The following is a 23,150-nucleotide window of genomic DNA, read 5'->3' as shown; positions in this document are numbered from 1 at the left end:
GGATTAGTTGTAAGTATTCGCATTCCAACCATTATTCATGTAAATTGAGTCTGTGTCTTATAAGTTCTGTTTGTGAACAGAATTCCCACTCACCTGAAGAAGGGGCTCAGAGCCTCGAAAGCTTGTGTGGCTTTTGCTACCAAATAAACCTGTTGGACTTTAACCTGGTGTTGTTAAACTTCTTACTGTGATAACGACTTTAATCAGGCAATTGAAATGGGCCTGTCAAAATATGAACTCCTCGATTAAGGACCAAATTGATGGGCCAGTCAGGGAGCCTCTTGCTTTGAACTTAACCAGGCGTGTCAGTTCCTCTGGAACACCGAGTGTACACTGCGAACTGAAAAAACTCTGTATGCTGTTGTCAGACTTGTAAATTAAGGGATTTTGGTGAAGGGACTTGTGCCCTCAGAGGACTTATTACACTGATATTCCTCTTTCCTGGAACCATTCTTGTAAATTTCATAGAATCATAGAATCATAGAATCCTACGGTGCAGAAAGAGGCCATTTGGCCCATCAAGTTTGGCAAGTCAATTGGCCCCAACCCCCATTTTGGGATCTACCTGATTTTAATCAATTTCTTACATTCAGGATCCAGTATCTTGTTCCTTTTAGACATTTGTGATTGTAATTTCAATATTGTAGTAATATGGGGTCTGAGCAATACAACATATTAAAGGCATTAAAATGCATGATAAACAGAAAACTGTTGTATTTCCATTACAGTCAATTGAAATCTATTAAAAGACACTTTCAATTGATAAAAATTTTGGATTTCATGAATATATTTATGGGCAAATGCCTCAATTTGCTTTTTTTTAACATATTGTTGTTGGGGTTAATTTTAATTGGTTCAGATATTTCAGTCAGCGGTGAAGGAACACAGCCATCCCTGACTTTGGAAAAATAAATGCCCACAAATGTTTAGCAGGCTCTAGAACATAGCCTTTCCCTATTTCAACGTCACTTGGTGCCACTCATAGCGGAGCTGTGGCATCGGGCAACAGGGAAGATTGCAGGCAGGCTGATGAACCAATCACATGGCAGAATTCTCACAGACAGCACAGTTGGAAGTAAAAAGCGTGGAATATAACTTAAATTGTCATCCTTGTACAGAAAGAGAGAAAAAATGGAACATATACATGAGATTAAGAGAAAAGATGGAATATCATCAATTTTTTAAAAAAGCATTTAAAAAATATCATGCAACTTTTGATATTTTTCAAAGGGAACAGGACTCCACACTTATGAAATTAGTTTTCAGGGCCAGAGATGTTGATCAGGAGTAAGTGCATTGTTACAAATCAGTTACTTCCGATTGAACCAGGCTCAATATTTTCATTAGATTTTACAAGGAAATTAATGCATACAAAGTGGGAACTCAAATCAAATCAGTGATTCTGTGTTGATTGAATCTGTGAAGGCTGCAACAGCACACTCTATGTGGGGACAGGATATCAGTAACAACATTGTGTGGGTTTCCACATTTGCCCATATGTGGATTCCCTGAACTGACTGCGGGTGATGGCAGTTTCACTATGATTACAGCTTCAAATTCCAGCCATTGCTTTTGCTTTCCTTCTGACGCCAGCTAAGGATGAGGTGCGGCTTTTGGTTAATAGCTATCAACCATTTGTGACACCGGTCCATTGTAATATGCTGAGATTTATCCATTCACTCCACAAGATATTTGATACAAACATCATTGTGAACATGTACTTAGCCCCCAATTATTTGGGAAACATTCAGAACGAAAATAAGGAGCCACAGTGAGAATGATTTTTAAACCTGCATTGATAGGGGTCGCATGGTGGCACAGTGGTTAGCACTGCTGCCTCACAGCGCCAGGGACCCGGGTTCAATTCCGGCCTCCGGTCACTGTCTGTGCGGAGTTCGCACTTTCTCCCTGTGTCTGTGTGGGTTTCCTCCGGGTGCTCCGATTTCCTTCCACAGTCCAAAGATGTGTGGGTTAGGTTGATTGGCCATACTAAGTTGGCCCTAGCGTCAAGGAGATTAGCAGGGTAAATGTGTGGGTTTGTGGGAGTAGGGCCAGGGTGGGATTCTGTTTGGTGCAGGCTCGATGGGCCGAATGTCCTCCTTTTGCACTGTAGGGATTCTATGGTTCTATACTATACTGCCACTGAAGTGGCGACTGAAGTATGTAGAAATCTTCTAACTATGAATATGCAAATAGGACTCTACACAGTGACATGTTTACTCGTGCTTTGTCTTGACAGTTCCAACTATATAGTGTATAAAATTATGAAAGGCATAGATAGGGTGAACGGTGGGAAGCTTTTCCCCGGGTCGGTGGTGACGTTCACGAGGGGTCATAGGTTCAAGGTGAAGGGGGGGAGGTTTAACACAGATATCAGAAGGACATATTTTACACAGAGGGTCGTGGGGGCCTGGAATGTGTTGCCGGGCAAGGTGGTGGAGGCGGACACACTGGGAACGTTTAAGACTTATCTAGACAGCTATATGAACAGAGTGGGAATGGAGGGATACAAAAGAGTGGTCTAGTTTGGACCAGGGAGCGGCGCGGGCTAATTGTTCTTTGTTTCTCGTTTCAAGGCTTCATTCTATGATCATCTTGCTGGTGCCAGTACAGAGCGAGACTGCGGATAGTTGGGAACCTGTCTCGGGGGCAGGGAATTCATATGGTGTTCGTGGAAGTGGAAATGACTAGGGTTGGGAAGCATTTTCTGATCAGGGCCAGTGTGATCTCCTGGACTCGTTTTGATCGCCACAGGGGGTCGGAGAGGAATTTCCCAGATTTTTTTTCCCCATATTGGCCCTGGGGTTTTCACTCTGGGTTTTCGCCTCTCCCTGGAGATCACATGGTCTGGAATGGGGGGGTGGGGGTGAGTTAATAGGTTGTGATGAACAAAGCATCGTAGCTGTGAGGGACAGCTCGGTGGATAGGATATTAGGATGTAGATAGGCTGGAAAATTGGGCGGGGATCCTGGATTCAGGATTCAATCCTGGACCGGGGAGCGGCGCGGGCTTGGAGGGCCGAAGGGCCTGTTCCTGTGCTGTATTGTTCTTTGTTCTTTTGTTCCTGTTCTACTTACTTCTTGACCTGCATTGTTTATGCTAGGTTCATTCCAAAGGGCTGAAGCTCGGGATTTATGGGGACCTTGGTATTGCGACGTGTGGTGGGTTTCCCGGCACCACATTGGAAAATGTTGACATTGACGCCAAGACATTTGCAGAGTGGGAAATCGACATGTTGAAGTTTGATGGTTGCAATTCCAACTCCACTGAGAAAGCAATAGGTACCACCTCTCTTAAGATTGTGTAATAGTAACGTGGCACTTAATTGATCTTGTTGAACACATGGAAAACGCTGGGTTAGAGACTATTGAATACAACATTTATCCATGGACACGAACAGAACTAATTAATTCACTGGTTCATTGTAGCATGGCGTGGTGCCTCACAGCGCCAGGGACCTGGGTTCGATTCCCAGCTTGGGTGACTGTGTGGAGTTTGCACGTTCTCCCCATGTCTGCGTGGGTTTCCTCTGGGTGCACTGGTTTCCTCCTACAGTCCGAAAGACGTGCTGGTTGGGTGCATTGGCCATGCTAAATTCTCCCTCAGTATACCAGAACAGACGTCGGAGTATGTCGACTAAGGGATTTTCACAATAACTTCATTGCAGTGTTAATGTAAGCTTACGTGTGACTAATAAATAAACTTTAAACTTTAAACTCAGGGACAGAAGTGAGACTATTCCCCCATTCGATAAGATCATAGGAACATAGGCCAAGAGTAGTCCATTCGGCCCCTCCAGTCTTGGGGAGGTGATGGTCTAGTGGTATTTTCGCTAGACTATTAACCCAGAAACTCAGCTAATGTTCTGGAGACCAGGATTTGAATCCTGCCACAGCAGATGGTGGAATTTGAATTCAATAAAAATATCTGGAATTAAGAATCTACTGATGACCATGAAACCATTGTCGATTGCTGGAAAGACCCATCTGGTTCCCTTTAGGGAACGAAATATGCCGTCCTTACTTAGTCTGCCCTACATGTGACACCAGAGCCACAGCAATGTGGTTGACTCTCAACTGCGCTTGGGCAACTAGGGATGGGCAATAAATGCAGGCCAGCCAGCGACGCCCATGTCCCACAAATGAATTCAAAAGAAGTCTTCCCCACCATTTATCACTCACTGGGGGGGGATTTGATGTCACTGGTATCTAGAAATCTATCGACCTTGGCATTGAGCATTGGCTCGGTCAAAGAAGACAGAGGATAGCAGTGGAAGGGTGCGTTTCTGAATGCTGTGACAAGTGGTGTTCCTCAGGGATCAGTGCTGGGACCTTTGCTGTTTGTAATATATATAAATGGTTTGGAGGAAAATGTAACTGGATTGATTAGTAGGTTTACGGACGACACAAAGGTTGGTGGATTTGCGGATAGCGATGAGGACCATCAGAGGTTACAGCAGGATATGGATCAGTTGGAGACTTGGGCGGAGAGATGGCAGATGGAGTTTAATCCGGACAAATGTGAGAAAATGCATTTTGGAAGGTCTAATACAGATAGGAAATATACAGTAAATGGCAGAACCCTTAAGAGTATTGATTGGCAAAGGGATCTGGATGTACAGGTACACAGGTCATTGAAAGTGGCAATGCACGTGGAGAAGAGAGTCAAGAAGGCATATGGCATGCTTGCCTTCATCGGCCGGGGTATTGAGTTTAAAAATTGGCAAATCATGTTGCAGCTTTATAGAACCTTAGTTAGGCCGCACTTGAAATATAGTGTTCAATTCTGGTCGCCACACTACCAGAAGGATGTGGAGGCTTTGGAGAGGGTACAGAAAAGATTTACCAGGATGTTGCCTGGTATGGAGGGCATTAGCTATGAGGAGAGGTTAGAGAAACTTGGTTTGTTCTCACTGGAGCGACGGAGGTTGAGGGGAGACCTGATAGAAGTCTACAAGATTATGAGAGGCATGGACAGAGTGGATAGTCAGAAGCTTTTTCCCAGGGTGGAAGAGTCAATTACTAGGGGACACAGGTTTAAGGTGCGAGGGGCAAGGTTTGAAGGAGATGTATGAGGCAGATTTTTTACAGAAAGAGTAGTGGGTGCCTGGAACTCGTTGCTTGGGGAGGTAGTGGAAGCGGGTACGGTAGTGACTTTTAAGGAGCGCCTTGACAAGTAAATGAATAGGATGGAGATAGAGGGATATGATCCCCAGAAGGGTAGGGGGTTTTAGTTAAGTCGGTCAGCGCAGGCTTGGAGGGCCGATGGGCCTGTTCCTGTGCTGTAATTTTCTTTGTTCTTTGTTCTTTGTCATGAACTAAGCCCCTACAATCCTCTGGAATAGAGAATTCCAAAGATTCACCACCTTCAGATTAAAGAAATCCCTCCTCATTTGATTCCTAAATCTTTTATTTGAAACTGTGACACCTGGTTCTAGACCGCTCCCCCCAGCCAGGAAAAACATCCTTGCATCAACCCTGTCGTACACTGTAAGAATCTTGTACACTTCATTTTCCTAAACTCCAGAGAATACTAATACATGGTTGATCTGATTGTGATCTCAGTTCCATTTTCCTGTCTGCCTCCATAACCATTAACTCCCTTGTCGATCAAAAATCCAGAATTTTAACAGTACAAATTTAATTCTCAAACTCAAAGTTATAGAAAAAAAACACAATTTTCTAATTATCCTGTCAGTATGAATCAATATTCCAATTTATTATTGTATCAATTTTGTCTTATTTGGAATGTTTTGTTTTATTCATTCATGGGACATGGGCGTCGCTGGTTGGCCAGCATTTATTGCCCATCCCTAGTTGCCCGAGGGCAGTTGAGAGTCAACCACATTGCTGTGGGCTCTGGAGTCACATGTAGGCCAGGCCAGGTAAAGATGGCAGATTTCCTTCCCTGAAGGACATTAGTGAACCAGATGGGTTTTTCCAACAATCGACAATGGTTTCACGGTCACCAGTAGGTTCTTAATTCCAGATTTTTTTTTATTGAATTCAAATTTCACCATCTGCCGTGGCGGGATTCGAACCCCGGGTCCCCAGAACATGAGCCGAATTTCTGGATTAATAGTCCATCGGTAATACCACTTGGCCACCGCCTAACATTTGAATTCCTTTCTTTTTGAAGTTTTCCCACCATTCTGAAAACCAGTGTAATAGAGAATCTCCCCAGCGATCCAGTGTAATAGAGAATCTCCCCAGCGATCCAGTGTAATAGAGAATCTCCCCAGCGATTCAGAGGTCAGAAAAGGTAATTCGCGTAGCGATGTGGACCAATTCCCACTTCCGTGAAGGTAGTGGGAGGTCAAACAGATCGTGGTGTTTGTTGGACATCGAGGTTTAGCTTGTTAGACCGAGGGGAAATATTCCAGCTTCTCCTGACCCACAAGCTGTGCTACATCCAGCACTTCTCCATGTTTTTTTACCTACTGGGTTTTTTCCAAGACCAAAGAAACCTCATTAAAACGGAACCTCCTTAAGAATTTTTAGAAACCCTACAGTGCAGAAGGAGGCCATTCGGCCCATCAAGTCTGCACCGACCACAATCCCACCCAGGCCCTACCCCCACATATTTACCCACTAATCCCGCTAATCTACGCATCCCAGGACACTAAGGGGCAATTTTTAACCTGGCCAATCAACCTAACCCGCACATCTTTGGACTGTGGGAGGAAACCGGAGCACCCGGAGGAAACCCACGCAGACACGAGGAGAATGTGCAAACTCCACACAGACAGTGACCCGAGCCGGGAATCGAACCCGGGACCCTGGAGCTGTGAAGCAGCAGTGCTAACCACTGTGCTACCGTGCCGCCATTTTCAATGACCAATGTGGATCCTGGGTTAACTGCCCCCACTCACCTCCAGGGAAATTGAAAGAACAAAGGATAAAGGACAGTACAGCACAGGAACAGGCCCTTTGGCCCTCCAAGCCTGCGCTGATCATGTTGTCCTATGTAGACCAACCACCTGTATCCCTCTAATATCTGTCTGTTCATTTGTCTGTCCAGATAAGTCTTAACTGTTGCTAACGTGTCTGCCTCAACCACTGGGGTGGCACAGTGGCACAATAGTTAACACTGCTGCGTCACAGCTCCGGGGACCTGGGTTCAATTCCTGGCTTGGGTGGAGCTTGCACGTTCTCCGCGTGGGTTTCCTCCGGGTGCTCCGGTTTCCTCCCACAGTCCAAAGATGTGTGGGTTAGGTGCATTGGCCATGCAAAATGCCCCTTGGTGTCCCAGGATGAGTAGGTTAGAGGGATTAGCGGGGCAAATATGTGGGGTTACAGGGGCTAGTGCCTGGGTGGGAATGTTGTCTGTGCAGACTCGATGGGCCGAATAGCCTCTTTCCGCACTGTAGATTTTCTATGGTTCCACTAATACTTGGCTGATCTGATTGTGGTCTCACCTCCATTTTCCTGTCTGCAGGTGGCTTGGAGCTGGGTTGGGTCATTGTTTGATCTTGCATTTTAACTCCTCGCCCAACCCCACCCTTTACATTCTGGGTATAACCCACCATGATGTCCCTGCCAAACTTCTAGCTTGTTTGCCCTCAGATTATAATGATGACTTAGTGACACTTACTTAATAAAACATTTCATCAGTTGGAAGCTTCATCTTTTGGCGGCAAGTTTGAACTAAGTTCTGGCCACAAACCTTTATGGCAGAGAGGAGGACTTTCCTGTGCTTCCCCTGGCTTGGGAAATCTATTAAGAAAGTAAACTAAAGTGAATTTAGTTTCCAGGAGAAGAAAAAATGAAGCTCAGGTGGATGCTTCCAGCCTCACATTCACCTCATACCCATAAATTCCAATCAAAGGGAGAATCTGGTTTTATTCAGGCCTAAAGACACTGATCCTCAGTGGAAGTGCAAAATAAGCAGTACCAAACTGGCACCTAGTTTACACCCCAGCACATTTTCCTCTTCACCCAAGGCAAATACTCCTGCCAGACTATCCGATGAAGACTTAAGTAGAGTTGCCCCCTACAAAGCGGGAGTATTATTGTAAAATTCTTTTAACTGCTTACATCAGGACGGCGCGGTGGCACAGTGGTTAGCACCGCTGCCTCACAGCGCCAGGGACCCAGGTTCAATTCCGGCCTTGGGTGACTGTCGATACGGAGATTGCACATTCTCCCTGTGTCTGTGTGGGTTTCCTCCGGGTGCTCCGGTTTCCTCCCACACTCCAAGGATGTGTGGATTAGGTTGATTGGCCATGTTAAATTGCCCCTTAGTGTCAGAAGAATCAGCAGGGTAAATATGTGGGATTGCGGGAATAGGACCTGGGTGGGATTGTGGTTGGTGCAGACTTGATGGGCTGAATGGCCTCCTCTGCATTGTAGGGATTCTATGATTCTATTATCCGTGCTAAATTGCCCCTTAGTGTCCAAAGATGTGTGGGTTAGGTGGATTGGCAATGTCAAATGTGTGGGGTTACGGTGATAGGGTGGGTAAGATGTTCTTTCAGAGATTTGGTTCAGATTCGCTGAACCAAATGGCCTCTTTCTGCACTGTAGGGATTCTACTATATTATGCCATTGAATGTTCCTTACCTGAAACCTGTCAGCATATTGATTACTTTTCTAAGTTCAGTGTTCTGTTCCCTAGGCTATCCAAAGATGAGCCATGCTCTCAACGCCACAGGAAGGCCAATCATGTATTCTTGCAGCTGGCCAGCTTATGAAGGTCTACCACCCAAGGTGGGAGAAAGGAGCCTTTCGTTTCCATTTTAACAACGTTAAGAATTTATTCTGTATTTATGGCTGTGTGAGTGTGACATTGTACTGACATGGTTCAGTGTTAATGATCCACTTTGCCAGTAGATTGGCAACACCTTGATGCAGCATAAATAGGTTACTGATGACAAAATCAAAACACAAAAATTCCAAGTGCCGAAGGAGCGTGAAAACCGGAGAGTTTCAGACCCGTTTTATTGGCGAGAGAAAAGAAATCAAAATTTATGACACTTAGAAAGAAAATGAGGCAAAGTGTGATTCTTGCCAGTAGGAAGTCTATTCGCGCCGGAAGGCCGGCTGCTGACTGCTAGAGTGTGCAATTGCGCATTTACCCTGATCGCCCAGTGTTTTGTCAAGAACATGCAGTGTACTGGGAGAGTGCCACTCCCCTATTCCCCCCTGGATATCGCACCCCCTTCACACACCCCCCCATGATCACCGCCCTCGATCACGTCCACCCCCCATCCCAGACAATCACCAACCCTGAGGTCCCTCCCCCCATCCCGGTCGATTGCCGACCATGTTCACCCCCGCCCCTCCAGCCGATCGCTGCCCGGTGATCCCCAATGCAGAATGCGCAGCCCCCATGCGCTGCCTCCACTTCAGGCACTGCCCCTCCCCTTAGGCCTTGCCCCTCCCCTTAGACCCCACTTCTTGGCACTGCCTAGTGATTGGTGGGCGCTGCCAGGGTACAAGACCGGCAGTGCCATGAAGCCCGGTTGGCAGTGCCAGAGTGCCAGGCTGGCACTACCAAAGGGGCCCTACCCACTCCTGCACTCTGGCCACTCATGCAAGAAACAATAATTGTCACTGTATCCCAACACACGCAACAAAATAAATCAAACCAAAAGGGTGGAGGGGTGCTCTTTGGAGAGTTGGTGCAGAGTTGATGGGCTGAATGGCCTCCTTCTGCGCTGTAGGAATTCTATGATCTATTCTGTGATTCTATAATTAAAAATTCATTCCCGGGGGAAATGCTGCAGTCCTGTCCCAGCAGTGCCCACTAGTCGGGGAAGGCCTGAAGTGTGTCGGTGTGCACCACATGCTCCCTCTCCAAAGTTACCTGGCCTCGAATGTAGCTGTGGTAGAGGGGCAGACAGTCTGGTCAGAAGATGCTCTCGACCACCCACTACCTGGGGCTGTTAATGACTAACTTGGAGTAAGCTCTGTGCCCTGTTTATGTATGCAGGAAAAAACATTAATAATGCCCTTCACCTCTGTGTGCTAGCGATAGAATTTACATATTATTAATACAGCAGAGGTGTTCAGATTTATGGAAGATTCTATTGATTATTTTTCATGCTCGCAAGGAAACCTTTTTAAAAATAACAGGAATAATTACAAAAATACTGAGAAAGTGCATCTTCTTTTGATGATCTATCACTTCCACATTCTCATGTTAATAAGCGGATTCTGATGTGTAATGGCAGGTAATTGAGGTGGGCCTGTTAGAATATGAACTCCCTGATTAAGGGCCAAATTGATGGGCCAGTCAGGGAGCCTCTTGCTTTGTATTTAACCAGGAGTGTCAGTTCCTCTGGAACACCGAGTGTAGACGGCTAACTGATAGCGCTCTGTATGCTGCTGTCACACTTGTAAATACAGGGATTTTGGTGACGGGACTTCTGCCTCCGAGGATCTAGTACATGATGAATAGATATAAAAGTGATAGTTCTGACATTTGAGCAATGCTAAAGCCAAACCACTTGGGCCTCTGCACGATAAGTCTGGTTTGAGCCAACTGTTTAAAAAAGCTCCAGTCACTCAGCACTATTCACAACCTTAATCGTCAGTATCTTAACTTAACAATTCAGCTTCTTCATTTCGCTATCTCCCTCCCATTCTTTAAAATGCTTCTCCTTGATTGAGGCATCAGTCACAGAAACTAGAAGCAGGAGTAGGCCATTCAGCCCTTCGAGCCTGCTCCACTATTCATTTTGATCATGGCTGATCAGCAAATTCTATTTCCGGATCCCCCCTCCCCTCAAATCATCTCTTATCTTCTACCTATTGCTTAGTCCCAGATTTTCCTCATTAAGTACCATGGGACATTTGATTAGGTACTGCATCTTCTATAAATGTGAAGACGAGCAGTGTTAATACACAATAATTTCAGGGTTAAACTAACTACCTGACTTCAAGATCGAAAACTGAAACTAAATATCACTTTCATTCATCCAAAACTCTGCTAATTCTAATTTGCACCAAATCCCATTCAACCATTCCCCCTCTGCTTGCCGACCTACACTGGCTCCAGGTCCACCAATGCCTTGATTTTAAGATTCTCATCTTTGCTTTCAGATCCTTTCATGGTCTTCCCCCTTCCGAATCTTTTCATCCTCTCTGGCTTTACAACCTTTCGTGATCTCTGATCAGTCCTAATTCAAACTTTTTGCCCATCTCTGATCTTCTTGTTGATGACCATAGGAGCAGCACGGTGGCACAGTGGTTAGCACTGCCGCCTCACAGCGCCAGAGTCGTGGTTCAATTCCCAACTTGGGTTACTGTCTGTGCGGAGTTTGCGCATTCTCCCCATGTCTGTGTGGGTTTCCTCCGGGTGCTCCAGTTTCCTCCCACAGTCTGAAAGACATGCTGGTTAGGTGCATTGGCCATGCTAAATTCTCCCTCAATGTACCTGAACAGGTGCTGGAGTGTGGCAAATAGGGGATTTTCACAATAACTTCACTGCAGTGTTAACGTAAGCCTACTTGTGACACTAATAAATAAACTTGACTTATACCTTCAACTGCCTCTGAAGTCTTAAGCTTTAGATCTCCCGCCCAAAACATTTTTGCCTCACTCCCTCTCTCTTGTTCCTTTGAAGTAAGTTTTTGATTTGATTTGATTTGATTTATTATTGTCACGTGTATTGGGATACAGTGAAAAGTATTGTTTTTTGCACGTTGTACAGACAAAGCATACCATTGTTACGAAGGGGAAGTTGATCACCTCTCTGAGAACTAACATTCAGCCACTCAAAGAGAAGTACCTCCCTTCATAATCTGTTAAAGAGTGTGTGAGAAATAGTACCATCTGCTCTTCAGCAACTTTTAGTGATTAAATCAAAATAACTACCTGAAGCTCTCTCTATAAAAGCAACAAGTAACACTTTATTGATCTAACTAACAGTGAACAGGTTAACTAAACTATTAACAAACCAAATAAAACACTATTCTAATGGAATGCTGTTTAGATAAATACAATTCCCACTTATTAACAAAAAAATTAGAATATTTAGTCACATTCAAAATGCAATCAGGTTTAGTTGTCTTCCAAGACCCTTTGTCTTCTTTGCTGATTTTCTTCTGTCTTCTGTTGGTACCTTTACGATTGAAATGAGGTTTCTTTTAAGACATAAATGTGGCTGTTACACTGTTAGGGACAGTTGCTGTCTGAGTTTCTCTGTCAAGCTGTGAACTGTCGAAGACACTATAGCTGGCAGAGGCAGTTGTTATCTGGCAGCTTGCAGCTGGGAGTTGTGGCTTTTATTCCCCTGATGACATATCAAAACCACCACAATAGGTTTAGTTTACAGGTTATCAAAACATCAAATTCAAATCTGATAGGCTGCTGCTATTTAAATGCCGATTTGAAATTGATTGGTTAAAATTCAAAAGCAACCTGTCATCCTGGCAGCAATTACTGCCTAGCTTAGCAATAAAATGTTTCACTCTGTGCTCTCTGTGTACTGCATACCTGCTTCTCTTTTTACTCTCTAAGCACAGCAAGAAAATAACCTTTTTTTAGACAGACAGTGCAATGCTTTCTGCTCCCAGCATTTTTACACTTGTTTTATAATTTTATAAACACTAACTTCACAACACCGCACTTAGAGAAGGAAAGGAGAGAGTGCAGAATGTAGTGTTACAGTCATAGCTAGGGTGTAGAGGAAGATCAACTTAATGCGTGGTCGGTCCATTCAAAAGTCTGATGGAAGCAGGGAAGAGGCTATTGGTACATGCCCTCAGTTGGTGTGTTTTACCGCATTAAAGGCACAATATAAATTACATTATTATTAGAAGGCAAGTAGGGCGGCATGGTGGCACAGTGGTTAGCACTGCTGCCTCATAGCTCCAGGGACCCGGGTTCGATTCTGGCTTGGGTTACTGTCTGTGTGGAGTTTGCACATTCTCCCCGTGTCTGCGTGGGTTTCCTCCGGGTGCTTCGGTTTCCACCCACAGTCCAAAGATGTGCAGGTTAGGTAGATTGGCCATGGTAAATTGCCCGTCAGTGTCCCAGGATGCATGGGTTAAAAGGATTAATGGGGTAAATATGTGGGGTTACGGGGATAAGGCCTTGGGGGCATTGTTGTCGGTGCAGACTCGATGGGCCGAATGGCCTCTTCTGCACTGCAGAGTTTCTAAATAACTTTCTATATTGAATTCCTTTGCTTTGCTACCCACCATTGTGTGAAAATAAAATTCTCCTCTACATTCCTTTAGGTGAATTACACATTAGTTGGGGAATTTTGTAACCTTTGGAGAAATTATGAAGATATTGATGATTCCTGGAGTACGGTGCTAACAATTATAAATTGGTTCGGAGACAACCAGAAGGTGTTACAGCCGGCTGCAGGCCCAGGACACTGGAACGATCCAGATATGGTACAATTTATGCTTATTCTGCAACAATTCGAACTTTGGTCAACTATAAAAAACACTCACTCCTCTCCTCTCATTGTACAGAAGAAGAGAAATCGTAGCGCAGTATTGGGCAAGTGGGAAACTGGAGAGAGTTTGGGGATGCGAGCTTTATGTTGCATGTACATAGCATGTTGGGTCTGGAGTGCGGCCTGCCCCTTTTAGAGTAGAGGTCAGGTGACCCCTGGACTATTAGTTCTGCACAGTGTGAGACCCTGTTGGACAGTCTTAGACCTGACTCTGACCCCTAGGATGTTGATAGGAGGGGGAATTCAGTGATGGTAACTCCCACGATTTTGGCGGGGGGGGGGGAGGGAATTCAGTGATAGTAACCCACAGGATGTTGGCAGGGGGAGGGGGGACAGAATTCAGTGATGGTAACCCCTTGGATGTTGAGGGGGGGGGGGGAAGAGAATTCAGTGATGGTAACCTCCAGGATGTTGAGGGGGGGGGGGGGGGGAGTGGGAGGGAATTAGTGATGGTAACACCCAAGATATTGAGGGGGTGAGGGAATCCAGTGATGGTAACCCCCAGATGTTGGCGGTGGGGGGGAGGGAATCCAGTGATGGTAACCTCCAGGATGTTGGCAGTGGAGGGATGTATGAATGAGTGCATACATTCAAAGAACAGCTCCCAGTTCTGAAGTATTCACTGGATAAAAGCAAATTACTGCGGATGCTGGAATCTGAAACCAAAAGAGAAAATGCTGGAAAATCTCAGCAGGTCTGGCAGCATCTGTAAGGAGAGAAAAGAGCTGACGTTTCGAGTCCAGACGACCCTTTGTCAAAGCTGGAGATGCTGAGATTTTCCAGCATTTTCCCTTTTGGTTTGAAGTATTCAAGCCGATCTTGTGATTCTTTATGTCCCTTAGTCCACGGGGGCATACACAATATGGTCAAAACCAAATTATTATGATAAGATTATTAATGCAAACTTCCCATGCTTAGAGAAGAAAAATGTATTTCCATGCGAATTCAAAAAAAAAAGATTTAGTGTCTGGAATTTCAAAGTCTCTAAATGGCCTTTCGCTATGTTATTGTTTGCAGCTAATCGTTGGTGACTTTGGCCTGAATCATGACCAGTCCAAATCACAGTTAGCTCTCTGGGCAATGCTAGCAGCTCCTTTCTTCATGTCCAACGATCTTCGTACAATCTCTGACGAAGCCAAGACTCTTCTTCAGAACAAGTTGCTTATTCACATAGACCAAGACCATCTAGGGCTGCAAGGCGAAAGGATTGAGAAGGTATCCCATGGTTATGTTTTAGCACACATATTGAGTACAAGTGAGAAAAGGTGGCGGGGAAATGAAAATTAAAGATACTCTTGTTTTGAGCCACCTCCTATAAATGGTTACCTGTCATTTCTCAGTATCTTTGTTCCAGTGGTTTAAGAGATTCTCATATCATGGGCGGCACGGTGGCACAATGCTTTAGCACTGCTGCCTCACAGCGCCAGGTACCTGGGTTCGATTCCAGCCTTGGGTCACTGTTTGTGTGGAGTTTGCACATCCTCCGCGTGTCTGTGTGGGTTTCCTCCAGTTTCCTCCCGCAGTACTGAAGTTGTGGAGGTTAGGTGGATTGCCCGTAGTAAATTTCCCCTTAGTGTGCCGGCCATAAGTACTTTCTGAAGGCAAATACTTTCTGACAACCTTTGCAATTTGCAAAAGTGGGGTCGCCTGTTTTTATTTCCTTGATTTAGCCCCTGTATACGCTATTAAGGTGAAGGTTGATCTCTGCCCTTTACTCTTGTTTGTAGGACCACGATTTCCAAATCTGGAAGCGGACCCTGACTGATGGACAGTTTGCCATAGCCTATCTCTGCACAGCCACTGATGGCAATGTTCGGACCTTCAAACTGAGCCTGCCTGCTCTCTTTATTGTGGACTGCTCTCTTGGTTATGACATCTACGATGTGTTTGGAATGAGGCTCGTTGGGTCTCTTATTTCAAATGAGACGCACAGTTTTCAAGTCAATCCAACAGGAGTTGCCCTTTTTTTTGTCCGACCAAAGTGCAAGTTTTTTTGATGTTAATATATTTATATGTCTGTTATAAATCTGAAGGAAAGCATTTGTTGTGTAGTTCAATGAAACTCTTAAATATGTGATATGTTAGTGCTATAATGTTCACAAATTCATAAGTTCATAAGATATAGGAGCAGAATTAGGCCATTCGGCCCATCGTGTCTGCTCTGCCATTCGATCATGGCTGATATGCTCCTCATCCCCATTTTCCTGCCTTCTCCCCATAACCCTTCAACCCATTACCAATTAAAAATCTCCTCCTTAAATTTACTCACTGTCCCAGCATCCACTGCACTTTGGGGTAGCGAATTTCACAGATTCACAACGCTTTGGGAGAAGTAGTTTCTCCTCAACTCTGTTTTAAATTTGCTACCCCTTATCCTAAGACTATGGCCTCTCCTAGAATGTCCCACAAGAGGAAGCATCCGCGCCACATCTACTTTATCCATACCTTTTATCATCTTGTATACCTCAATTTGATATCCCCTCATTCTTCTAAATTCCAGAGAGTATCGGCCTAAACTGTTCAATCTTTCTTCATGTAAGGTAATAATTCAATATTTAGAATACTCCACTATTTAGCACATCTGTACATTTTGGACTTATGATGCAACATGATTCTCGAGTGCCAAGCTTTCTTGTTTTCCGACATTCTATCGCACAAACATAGGAATGTCGGAGGAGGCCATTCAGCCCTTTGAGCTGGCTCCGCCATACAAACAGTTCCTGGGCGATCATCTACCTCTTACACCACTTTTCCCCACTACCCCCAGAAACCTTGATGTCATTAGCATCCAGGAATCCATCAATTTCTCAATGACTGGGCCTCCGCAGCCCTTTGTGATAGAGGATGCCAAAGATTCGCCACCCTCAGAGTGAAGAAATAGAGTGAATTCTGAATGAACAAAGCATCCATTTGGAGGGATGAAGTGGCAGCGAGTGTTGTGAAAGTGCATCCACTTACAACTGAAAGAAAAATGAAGTTCTGGAAAATGGAATAGGTTTATGTGCCCACTAGGCGGCTAATAAATTTAGCTTGATAGGTTAGGTTGGGCCAAATGCCCACCAAACATCCAGTAAGCCTAGACAGAAAGGTCCATGCTTACCGTATTTGTTCTGTTGAATCTAATTTCCCAAAATCAGTAACTGGAGAAGGCTCTGTTGAAACCAGATACTATTTCATTGATATTTTACCGGAAGAGCCGTTTTTGAAGACTCCACTTCCATTTCTGACCTCAACATTTGATAGACGAAAGGAGGTGCTTTAGAAAGATAGACTTAGTTTACTTTCGCCTTTGCCACATCAGGCTGCCCTTCAGTTAATGAAAACATGAAACTGATGGCAAAAGTAACACAGAGTCAAATATCCTATTATATTCACTATGATTATCTAAAGAAAGGATTGGTGACAATTCGTTCCGAAATTGTGTTAGAACAGAAACATGGGCAATATTTTAACTTGAAATTCTTAACAATAATTGTAATGCTTCTTTAACTTTGACTGTACTTGCGAATGTTAGTTTTAAGTCACTTTTTTCACGTTTAATATTCTATTTGTTTTATTCGCGTTCTACTCATTTATTATGAGTGACCGATAAAGGAACATGCCGATGCTATTTTAGTTGCCAGATGGCGAGAATACATAACTTTGCTCATTACATGTAGGTTATGCTGAATGGAATCATGTATATGTACAAGTCTCTTGTAAAGCCAAGCTATGAAAGATAAACATTTTCAAAGTTGATCCAAATTTGACTTGGATGTCACGCGATATTATCGTGTTAAAATCGATCTGTTCCAAATGCCTAAAAATACCTAAACATTTTTTGTCATCCGTTTCTCTCCAAACTTTAATCTCCAAGATCAAATGCCCAAAATACACAGAGGAATCATTGTTCTGAATTAACGGGGGTGAAAAATCATGGAACTCCCTTCCTAACTGCACTGTAAGTGTACCTCAAAGCAAAGAGACTATCACAGCCTACGAAGGTGGATCACTGCCACCTTCTTAAGGCTAGTTGGGAATGGGCAACAAATGCTGGTCTATTCCAAGATGCACATCCCTTGAATGAATTTTAAAAAGTTAGTTATCAATTTTGAAAAATTACTTACTGTCTTTTTTATTCCTTCATGGGATGTGGGTGTCAGCATTTAAGAGTCAACCACATTGCTGTGGCACTGGAGTCACATGTAGGCCAGACCAGGTAAAGATGGCAGATTTCCTTCACTAAAGGACATTAGTGAACCAAATCGGTTTTTTCGACAATCGATTCACGGTCATCATTAGACTTTTAACTCTAGATTTTTATTGAATTCAAATTTCACCATCTGCCGTTGTGGGATTCGAACCCAACTCCCCAGAGCATTACCCTGGGTCTCCTGGATTACTTGTCCAGCGACAATACCACAACACCAGCTCCTTCCCACTGTTAGTGAGCATGCAACAAATGTTCTTGAGTATTAGCCATATTTTCTAAATGAATCCTGAGCTTCCATTGTACAACATGATGTGGAGTTGCCGGCGTTGGACTGGGGTGGGCACAGTAAGAAGTCTCACAACATCAGGTTAAAGTCCAACAGGTTTATTTGGAATCACGAGCTTTCGGAGAGCTGCTCCTTCCTCAGGTGAGTGGAGAGGTAGGTTTCATAAACACGGCGTATATAGACAAAGACACAATTGCAAGATTCCAACCATTCCAACCATTATCTTGCAATTGTGTCTTTGCCTATATATATGCCGTGTTTGTGAAACCGACCTCTCCATTCACCTGATGAAGGAGCAGTGCTCCAAAAGCTCATGATTCCAAATAAACCTGTTGGACTTTAACCTGGTGTGGTAAGGATATGGTGTTGATACCATGCCAAAGCAGCTGTTGTGAGCTTTTATTGGAGATAATACATTCTGTCAGCTTTATCAAATTGTCAGTCTTTATTCAGATTGAAGTAAGTTTTAACAATGCTGTACAGTTTGAGGATCGATGGCAAGCCAGCAATCTAATGCAATGAGCAATGTGTGCTCCCTTTGTAGGAACTCTGAGGTCCCTTCACTGCAGTGGGAGATGCGATACATTGAAGACTATTTTCACCTGTGGGATTTAACTGGGCTGGCAACAAGTGAACTTTAAATGAGTTAAAAGCAAAATACTGCGGATGCTGGAATCTGAAACAAAAACAGAAAATGCTGGAAAATCTCAGCAGGTCTGGCAGCATCTGTGGGGAGAGAATAGAGCCAACGTTTCGAGTCTGCTCTGACGGAGGGTCATCGAGAGTCAAAACATGGACTCTATTCTCTCTCCACAGATGCTGTCAGACCTGTTGAGATTTTCCAGCATTTTCTGTTTTTGTAACTTTAAATGAGAAGTGTTTAGTCAATTTCCACTCCTGAACCCTTGTCTTGTCTATCAAGTCCCTCTGTTCACTAGTGCTAATTGCAGTGATATTATAACTTGTTTTGCAAAAATATACTTTCTTCATAAAATCTCTGCAAGAAACATCGCAAAAGCATTTCAAATTATTACAACAGTAAAGTGCAAAGATATTCACATCTTCTCTAGAGGTCGGGGTGCAGTCCGATGAGCTTCAATTCCATAATGAGGCACGGTGGCATAGTTGTTAGCACTGCTGCCTCACAGCACCAGGGACCCGGGCTCGATTCTGGCCTCAGGTGACTGCTTGTGTGGACGTTTGCACGTTCTCCCTGTGTCTGAATGGGTTTCCTCTGGCTGTTCCGGTTTCCTCCCACTGTCCAAAGATGTGTGGGTTAGGTGGATTGGCCATGCTAAATTGCCCTTTAGTGTCATGGGGGATTAGTAGGTTAAATATGTGGGCTTGTGGGGATAGGGCCTGGGTGGGATTGTTGTTAGTGTGGGCTCGATGGGCCAAATGGCCTCCTTCTGCACTGTTGGGATTCTATGACATATACACGTTTCAATATTTTCATTACAGAGAGGGCAAGTCTTTTCAAACTATGGTACATAGGTTATGTTGACTCTGTGGTGCTTCAATACAGTTACGTATGGTTAAGATTAAGCACATAGTCTACAAACCTATTGGTTAACACACTTTCTCCATTACTCTTTGCAAACTTGGTGCTGTCCGACATGGTGGGCCTTGTCTCTACATTACAGTATTTCAATTTTTTTTTAAAAGATGGAAAATATTTTACTGGTGACAGCCCTTGAATCATAATCTAAAATATCTTCCAAACAATCATACACACATATTCGGGAATTTATAATGTTAAAAAAGAGTCGTGAATGAAGCCTAGTCCATCACGCAAACCAGCCCCCCATCCATTGACTCTGTCTACACTTCCCGCTGCCTTGGCAAAGCAGCCAGCATAACCAAGGACCCCACACACCCCGGACATTCTCGCTTCCACTTTCTTCCGTGGGGAAAAAAGATACAAAAGTCTGAGGTCACGTACCAACCGACTCAAGAACAGCTTCTTCCCTGCTGCCATCAGACTTTTAAATGGACCTACCTCGCATTAAGTTGATCTTTCTCTACACGCTAACTATAACTGTAACACTACATTTCCTACTCTATGAACAGTATGCTTTGTTTGTATAGCATGCAAGAAACAATACTTTTCACTGTATATTAATACATGTGACAATAATAAAACCATAAGATATAGAAGCAGGAGTAGGCTATTCGGCCCATCGAGTCTACTGCTCCACCATTCAATCATGGCTGATAAGATTCTCATCCCCATTCTCCTGTCTTCTCCCAGTAACCCTTGATCTCCTTATTGATCAAGAACCTATCTATCGCTGTCTTAAAGACACTCAATGACCTGGCCTCCACAGCCCTCTGTGGCAAAGAGTTCCACAGATTCACCACCCTCTGGCTGAAGAAATTCCTCCTCATCTCAGTTTTAAAGCAGCGTCTCTTCACTCTGAGGTTGTGCCCTCGAGTTCTAGTCTCTCCCACTAGTGGAAACATCCTCTCCATGTCCACTCTATCCAGGCCTTTTAATATTCTGTAAGTTTCAATTAGATCACCCTCATCCTTCTAAACTCCATCAGGTACAGACCCAGCCTCCTCAACCACTCCTCACATGACAAACCCTTCATTCCTGGGATCATTCTTGTGAATCTCCTCTGGACCCCCTCCAAGGCCAGTACATCCTTCCTTAGATATGGGGCCCAAAACTGCTCACAATATTAGAAATGGGGTCCAACCAGCGCCTTATACAGCCTTAGCAGCACATCCCTGCTCTTGTATTCTAGCCCTCGAGAAATGAATGCTAACATTGAATTTGCCTTCCTAACTGCCAACTGAGCCTGCATGTTAACCTTAAGAGAGTCCTGAACTAGGAGTCCCAAATCCCTTTGTGCTTTAGATTTCCGAAGCCTTTCCCTATTTAGAAAACAGTCTACACTTCTATTCTTCCTATCAAAGTGCGTAACCTCACACTTTCCCACACTGTATTCCATCTGCCACTTCTTTGCCCACTCTCCTCACCTGTCCAAGTCATTCTGCAGCCTCCCTACTACCTCAACACTACCTGTCCCTCCACATATTTTAACATAATAATATAACATAATAATAAATCAAATCAAATCAAATAAGCAGCAGAAAGTTGTTCCACTGTAGTCTGGATGTTTCTATGATATGAAACTGAAGAAGTATTGCAATATTATCTGTAATAATTTTCTGAAGTAATGATTCCCTCTTTAATTGACACCACTGCTGATCTCAGTGGAACTGTATCTCAACAAGTCTCTAGAAGAGGAGGGGAGGAAACATTTTTTAAAATAAATTTAAATCTAAAAAATGCAAATCATTACTGGAAATAAGAGAATAATGAGTGAACATTTTTGTTGCGTTGTGACAGTAATAGCAGTGATTTTTATGATTGCTGAATTACATTGGTCCCTCATTAATCAGAGCCTTGATTTTAAAATTCCCATTTTATTTTTCAAATCCCTCCAATGTCTCAGGATTCTCAGGACGTTTGACAGGGTAAATGCTGAGAGGTTGTTTCCCCTTGTGGGAGAGTCGAGGACCAGACGGCAGGATCTCAAAGTAAGGGGTCGTCCATTTAAGATCAGCGCTAGGATTCTCTGGCCACCCTGTGGCATTTGTCTTGGCAGCGGGAGGTGGCCTGGCTTTGGCTGGCAGTGGGATCTTCTGCTCCCGTTGCTATCAATGGGATTTTCCATTGAATCTGCCCCACACCACTGGGAAATCTAGGGCAGGGATGCAGCGTTGGTGGGACCGGAATATCCCACCGGCGTGAAGAGCTGAAAGGTTGCACCCAGATATGAGGAGGAATTTCTTCTTTCCGAGGATGGTGAATGGCAGAGTGAACTCGATGGGCTGAATGGCCTACTTCTGCTCATACTTTTTATGCTCTTATCTCCGTGATCTCCACCAGCCTTACAGCTTCTTGAGATCTCTGCACTCGGCTAATTCTGCCTGATGAAACATTCCAGATTTTTCATCGCTCCACCAGCTGTGGCTGAACCTTCAGCTGTCAAAGTCCCAGACGCTGGAATTCCATCACCGTTCACAGGCATCCCTGCCTCTCTTTGCTCAAAGAATCATAGAATTCATACAGTGCAGAAAGAGGCCACTCGGCCCATCGAGTCTGCACCGCCAACAATCCCACCCAGGCCCTATCCCCGCAACCCCACATATTTACCCTGCTAGTCCCCCTGACACTAAGGAACAATTTAGCATGGCCAATCCACCTAACCAGCACGTCTTTCGGACTACGGGAAGAAACTGGAGCACCCGAAGGAAACCCATGCAGTGACAGGCAGAATATGCAGACACCGCACAGACAGTTACCCAAGGTTGAAATTGAACCCAGGTCCCTGGCGTTGTGAGGCAGCACTGCTAACCACTGTGCCACTGTGCTGCCCCAAAACCGACATCTGTCGGACACTGGCGTTCATGTGATGTGGCAAGATTGCACATCCCTGACAGAGAACTAAACAAAGAAAAAGAAAAAAGAAAAATACAGCACAGGAACAGGTCCTTCGGGCCAGAACATTGATTCTGGGAGAGAGAGGGTTAACATCGATTCTGGGAGAGAGAGGGTTAACATCGATTCTAGGAGAGAGAGGGTTAACTTCGATTCTGGGGGAGAGAGGGTTAACATCGATTCTAGGAGAGAGAGGGTTAACTTCGATTCTGGGGAGAGAGGGTTAACATCGATTCTGGGAGAGGGTTAACATCGATTCTAGGAGAGAGAGGGTTAACATCGATTCTGGGGGAGAGAGGGTTAACATCGATTCTGGGGGAGAGGGGGTTAACATCGATTCTGGGGGAGGGGGTGTTAACATTGATTCTGGGAGAGAGAGGGTTAACATCGATTCTGGGAGAGAGAGGGTTAACATCGATTCTGGGGGAGAGGGGGTTAACATCGATTCTGGGAGAGAGAGGGTTAACATCGATTCTGGGGGAGAGAGGGTTAACATCGATTCTGGGAGAGAGAGGGTTAACATCGATTCTGGGAGAGAGAGGGTTAACATCGATTCTGGGGGAGAGAGGGTTAACATCGATTCTGGGAGAGAGAGGGTTAACATTGATTCTGGGGGAGAGGGGGTTAACATCGATTCTGGGGGAGAGAGGGTTAACATCGATTCTGGGAGAGAGAGGGTTAACATCGATTCTGGGGGAGAGGGGGTTAACATCGATTCTGGGAGAGAGAGGGTTAACATCAATTCTGGGAGAGAGAGGGTTAACATCGATTCTGGGGGAGAGAGGGTTAACTTTGATTCTGGGGGA

At 44.5% G+C, this 23,150-nt stretch overlaps 1 protein-coding gene across 1 annotated transcript in view; it reads left to right on the top strand.

Moving 5' to 3' along the window:
- LOC144510450 (alpha-N-acetylgalactosaminidase-like) overlaps positions 1-18,532 on the top strand; it is a 43,789-nt gene extending 25,257 nt beyond the window's left edge. The window contains exons 6-11 of the mRNA XM_078239893.1: positions 3,104-3,281; positions 8,617-8,708; positions 13,187-13,348; positions 14,431-14,628; positions 15,141-15,310; positions 18,436-18,532. Coding sequence (XP_078096019.1) covers positions 3,104-3,281; positions 8,617-8,708; positions 13,187-13,348; positions 14,431-14,628; positions 15,141-15,310; positions 18,436-18,532 — 897 coding nt within the window. The remainder of the gene's footprint in view (positions 1-3,103; positions 3,282-8,616; positions 8,709-13,186; positions 13,349-14,430; positions 14,629-15,140; positions 15,311-18,435) is intronic.
- The last annotated feature ends 4,618 nt before the right edge of the window (positions 18,533-23,150 follow it).

Source organism: Mustelus asterias, chromosome 23, assembly GCF_964213995.1.
Source record: "Mustelus asterias chromosome 23, sMusAst1.hap1.1, whole genome shotgun sequence".
Classification (NCBI taxonomy): Eukaryota; Metazoa; Chordata; class Chondrichthyes; order Carcharhiniformes; family Triakidae; genus Mustelus; species Mustelus asterias.
This window is presented reverse-complemented; position numbering and strand designations above follow the sequence as displayed.